Here is a 5,845-nt window from a genome sequence, read left to right on the forward strand (position 1 = left end):
AAGTGAGACGTATTTTCTGCTTCTATGAATTTTTCATTTCTTGAGCCTGGCGCCCTCTTTCTCCGCGGCTTCCAGCAGATTTCACAGTAGACGCATGAAATTGCTTCAAATTTTTACCTTCTGCAACAACAGGGAAGCTTTTTCCTCACGTCGCTACCACTTCAGCACGTGTAAAGAACACCTCAGTATCTTTAAGCATAACTGGAATGTCGTGCAGCTTGAAACTATTTCCACACACAATAGGAAAGTGAGACTCGCAACTTGTTGGGGACTCAAAATTGTGAGAAAGTACACAAATTTGCACACAACTTGTTATTTTAAAACCCATTGAGAAAATCTGAGCTGAAATTCCACATGAGTTCACATGCACGTGCAAAATAATGCTGCTGTAGCACTATACAGTCATGAAAACTTATAATTAGGACGAGTTTTAGACGCCTGCAACAGGTCTGTGACCATTATGATTAAAACTTTATATCTCAGATGTCTCTAACATGGTCAGAGTTCAAGCAACATGAGTTCAGTTCACATTAGACAAAGAACCTCTGAACATTTTGAGACATTTCAACGACTCCCTCGGGAACGCTGTTCACTATTTTGTGTCATTTTGTTGCAGCCCTGTGAGATACAAAATATATCCCGTATTATGTTGGACAATGCTGCAACTCATTTTAAACTGAGGTGATGTGATATGATTATATTCTATTTTTTGATGTGTGCAATAAGTTTGAAAAAAAATGTAGTGCTTTGATCCGAGTAATAAAAGCAATATACCGTACGTACCGGTAATCATTTTTGCGTTATTTTATTTATGCCAAAAAAAAAAAGAAGAAAACATCCTTCTGTGGACACGGTTAAATGTATTTTTGTTCCATTCCCTGCAGTTCCAGTATCTGTGGGGTAACAAGACTTTTTCTCTGTTTGTTTTTTTTTTTTTAAGAAAATCAGTGTTTGATCATAAACTCATATTATGAGTCAAAAATAGTCCGATTTAATTTGAGTCAAAAATAAGAAAGGCAAAATTTTTTTGTCTACTCTACTTTAATTGCAGTTCTTAGAGAGTCGGACAACACCAGCAAGATAGAGTCTCAAAAAGTAGGGGTGCACCGATAAATCGGCCGGATTTATCGGTGCACCCCGATTTCCTTAATTTTGGGAAATTGGACGATACTTGCATGAGAAGCCGATTTTACAGATTTTTTTGTTTGTTTTAACAACAATTGTCTGAACTTCATTTATATTTCAGAGCACGACCTCATGTCCAGTTAAAACACGTTTGTATTGTTTCTAGGATATTGTTCAAGGGTGTGTTTTTCAACAAAATACGTTTGGGAAATTGAAGGTGCATTGTGACCTAATAACACCTGACAGTGTCGCTTATAAAACAAGATCGGAATCGGCAGGTCAGACGTTTTAGAAATCGGTGATCGACCAGAAAACTGCAATCAGTGCACCCCTATCAAAAAGTCAAAATCATCCAAGCAAACCGTGACTGGTCCAGTTTTTTGTTGGGATTGTAAAGAAATGGTGGAGTTTTTATTTCTCTAAATGCGAAGCTGTTCACGTAACCTTAAATCAGAATGGAGACGATTCAAGGATTTCCACCTGGAAGTCAAAGTGGAGACTCCACCTGTATAAATAGTGATGTATTGAAAGTTAAGGCAGCAACAAGCAGGATGGTGAGGAGAAATGCAGTCAGAAGATGGAGCTACCACTGCAACACTCCGGCCTTCGTACAGAGACTCAGTTTGATTTAGATTAAACAATATCTGGTCTCCAATCGTCATTGGTTTTTGTGTCTTTAAGACAAGTCCCTTTACAATTCTTTCATTTCTCTATAAAAATGCTCAGTACAGCACATTAAAAACAACAGGTGCATCTGTTTAGGCTCATTTGAAAGCTCTTGTGACTATCCTTTTAGCCCTCAGATTTATTCCTAAACACACATTTGCAACGACAGTTTTCACATACGAAGGAAATATTAAACGAGCAGTGTTTTTTCTGTGTTCGTCCACAGTTCTTCCTTTGCTCGGTTTACGTGCCCATGTGCACTGACAAGGTTCCCATCCCCATCGGGCCATGTGGCAGCATGTGTTTGTCTGTGAAGAGGAAGTGCCTCCCGGTTCTCCATGAGTTTGGCTTCATATGGCCTGAGGTGAGTCATGTGCAAGCAGCCTTCATACACTTCATGTATGTTAACGTTTAATGGCATTACCCGTCACCAGAGTTACCCTTTACTCTTGTTTTTATTTACTTCCTTTAAAAAGAAACACTTTGTGTTTTCTTTCCAGGTGCTCAACTGCAGCCGTTTCCCACCTCAGAATGATCATAACCACATGTGTATGGAGGGTCCGGGGGATGAGGACCCCCCCTACCAGCTGGTCCGCCACCCTCCCCTGCAGGAGGAGTGTCAGGCTTTGGGGTCTGCACCTGATCAGTATACCTGGCTCAAACAGACAGAAAGCTGCACGCTTCAGTGCGGCTACGACAGTGGGCTCTACCGACGGGGGGCCAAGGTCTTCACAGATGCGTGGATGGCGGTGTGGGCCGTGATGTGCTTCCTGTCGACCACGCTGACGGTGCTGACCTTCCTGCTGGATTCTCAACGATTCTCCTACCCCGAGAGGCCCATCATCTTCCTCTCCATGTGCTGCAATCTGTACAGTGTTGCTTACCTGGTACGAAAGAAGATAACAGATTCAGATGTGTTGTGCTCACAAAGAAACTTAAATCAGATTTTTATTGTTTTACTTCCTTTTCTTATTAATGTACCCCCTCTTGTTCCAGGTACGACTGACTCTTGGCAGAGAACGTGTTTCCTGTGACCTGGATACAGCTGCTGTACCGATCCTGGTCCAAGAAGGGTTAAAGAACACGGGCTGCGCTATAGTTTTCCTCCTCCTCTACTTCTTTGGCATGGCCTCTTCCCTCTGGTTAGTTCAAACCCACTCCTCCATCTCTTTGTCCCAGCGTCATCAGCTGTTGTGAACGGCTTGTGGTGGAACACGAGACTTGCATCCTGTTTTTTTGTAAATCAACCTATCCTGTCTCCTAACCTCTGTACTAGTTGGACTCACTTCCAGCCACGGCTTATCGAGCGTGTGTCGGACTGAGGTGGCAGTGGAAACACACTGCTGTCACAGCTCTTTTTCTTCCTTTTCACTCAACTGTTGTTTTCTCCTTTTGGAAAAGCAACAGGACCAAGGACTGCATTCAAAGGATCATCACTATACTCATTTATATCCTCATTTATAACTCGTGACCGTCTCCTTTCTTGATAACTTAATTACAACTGGAGACCGTCCACTGATTGGTAATAAAACATACAAAATTATCCCATTTGTTTTTAAACTTTCTTTAAGATCTACGTCTTTCAAGCTGATGTACATGTCTGAAATGGACTTTTTGTCTATTCTTCTTCTTTTTCTTTCTGTGTGTCCCTCTTCAGGGGTCTCCACAGCGAGTCATCCTCCTCCATCTCTGTCCTCTGCATCCTCTGTCCTCATTCCAACTACCTCCATGTCCTCTCTATCTGCATCCATATATCTCCTCTTTGTCTTTTTTCCTGGCAGCTGCATTTCTAACATCCTTCTACCAGTATACCCACTGTCCCTCCTCTGGACATGTCCAAACCATCTCAGTCTGGTCTCTCTAACTTCATCTCCCAGTTGTTCAACCTGTGCTGTACCTCTGATGATCTCATTCCTAATCTTATCCATCCTTGTCACTCCTAAGGAGAACCTCAACATCTTCATTTCTGTCACTTCCAGTTATTTTTCCTGTCTTATTGTCCATGTCTCTGTCTCCAGACCATACAATATACAGTAGCTGGTCTCACCACTGTCTTGTAAACTTTTCCTTCGACCTTTGCTGCCACCCTTTTGTCACAAATCACTCCTGAAACGTTTCTGGTTTACTTTTTGTCTGTTACACTTAATAATAATAAGATAATTGAAGAACTTTACTATAAGAAGCACTGTGTCTCACTCTGTCCTCCACCCTTGTCTTCCAGGTGGGTGATCCTGACCCTCACCTGGTTTCTGGCTGCTGGACTGAAGTGGGGCCATGAGGCGATTGAAATGCACAGCTCCTACTTCCACATAGCAGCCTGGGCCATCCCAGCTGTCAAAACCATCGTCATCCTCATCATGAGACTGGTGGATACCGACGACCTGACTGGGCTCTGCTACGTCGGTAACCAGCAGCAGGAGGCGCTCACAGGCTTCGTGGTGGCGCCACTAGCCACATATCTTTTAATAGGTAAATAGAACAAAGTAACATGGGATGTTTCGTTTAACCTGCTACTCCAAGCATTAGTTTAGGTCAGTTGAACTTTTATCTTGTATAGTTTGATTTCAACTGAATCGAGGCACTAACAGCGTCGTTTGTCATCGCTACAACAAAAATGAATATGTTAAAACGACTAAAGTCTCAAAAACTGTAAAGCAGTTTAGCCAAACACTCTTTAGGCATTACTGTAATTTTGTATTACAATGTAATTTGCATATAATTTTACTAACTAAAGAAATTTTGTTGCAGTTTGGGGAACTTCCATCGCCATACAACCAAACAATCCAATACTGATCACAATGTAAACATATAGACGTATATAAATGTATAGTTTGGATAAACGTGGGAAATCTTTGAATCCGTGTTGAGAGAGCTTTGTTCTTGTCTTCACTCAGACAAATCATTAGCTCATCAGTCCTGTCAAAATAAAGCTATTACTCCCGTCTAAAATAATTACAGCAATGACTGTTCATGAACTTTTCCACAGAACCCCACTTTAAAGATGTGAAATAATGTTTTGATGATATTTATGTGTATCCAGCTTTATTTATTTTTCTTAGTTTGACATGTTTTGTTCTCCCTGCCTCACAGGAACTCTATTCATCTGTGCGGGCCTCGTAGCTCTTTTCAAGATCCGCTCCAATCTGCAGAAAGACGGAGCCAAAACGGACAAGCTGGAGCGTTTAATGGTAAAGATTGGGGTGTTTTCTGTTCTCTATACGGTTCCAGCATCCACCGTCATCGGCTGCTACCTCTACCAGCTCTCTCACTGGGGGGAGTTCAGGGCCAGCACACAGGACTCCTACGTGGCATCGGAGATGCTTCGAATCTTCATGTCGCTGCTTGTGGGCATCACGTCGGGGATGTGGATCTGGTCGGCAAAAACCCTCCACACCTGGCAGCGCTGCTCCACCCGGCTACTTAGGGACAGCCAGGCAAGCCGAGGTGGGAAAAGGGCACCAGGCGAGGGCTGGATCAAACCAGGAAAAGGCAATGAGACGGTGGTGTGAGAAGGAAAGTTTGAGTAAGTGTGGACAGGAATGAAAAGTGCTGAGTTCTTCTCGTACAGAAGCTCGCTCTGCCAAATGAAGGAGGAAGAGATTCAAGAGACAAGAAGGGGTGTTAGAAATGTGACCGCAGGACTTTCTTAAAGAAGCCCCCTTGGATACAACGCCATCACATGAAATCCCTGACTCTGTGCCACTAACAGAAGTTATGAAGGAGAAAATAGGAAAACTGAGTCATACAGTTAAGCCTCTCTACCTCCATTAGGTCTCAGTTGCCCAGAGAGGTGGAAAGAGTAAACAAAGGAAGAAGTGAATATGGAAAAAAGCTGAGAGGCGTCAGTAGGAAACACCAATAAGCTGTAAATCAGCGCCTCTCTGTCCAAATCTTCAGCAGAAGAGACAGAACCTGCTGAACACATGAATCTGAATGTCGTGGTGACTTTTTTTTTTTTTAAGTTTGAGATTTTACACTGGAGCAGAATTTATTCAAACGTAGTCTGAAGTTTCCCCAAAAGCATCCAGAGAAACATTTCTGCAATTAAAAAAAA

At 42.5% G+C, this 5,845-nt stretch overlaps 1 protein-coding gene across 1 annotated transcript; it reads left to right on the plus strand.

Moving 5' to 3' along the window:
- The first annotated feature begins 2,020 nt into the window (after nt 1–2,020).
- Nucleotides 2,021–5,804, plus strand: fzd4 (frizzled class receptor 4). The gene is made up of 5 exons (XM_037678014.1): nt 2,021–2,155; nt 2,292–2,678; nt 2,788–2,933; nt 4,013–4,260; nt 4,882–5,804. The coding sequence occupies exons 1-5, from the start codon at nt 2,045–2,047 to the stop codon at nt 5,298–5,300; spliced, it is 1,311 nt and encodes a 436-aa protein (XP_037533942.1). The 5' UTR covers nt 2,021–2,044; the 3' UTR covers nt 5,301–5,804.
- The last annotated feature ends 41 nt before the right edge of the window (nt 5,805–5,845 follow it).

Source organism: Nematolebias whitei, chromosome 6 (genome assembly GCF_014905685.2).
Source record: "Nematolebias whitei isolate Nwh7 chromosome 6, NemWhi1, whole genome shotgun sequence".
In the NCBI taxonomy this organism is placed as follows: domain Eukaryota; kingdom Metazoa; phylum Chordata; class Actinopteri; order Cyprinodontiformes; family Rivulidae; genus Nematolebias; species Nematolebias whitei.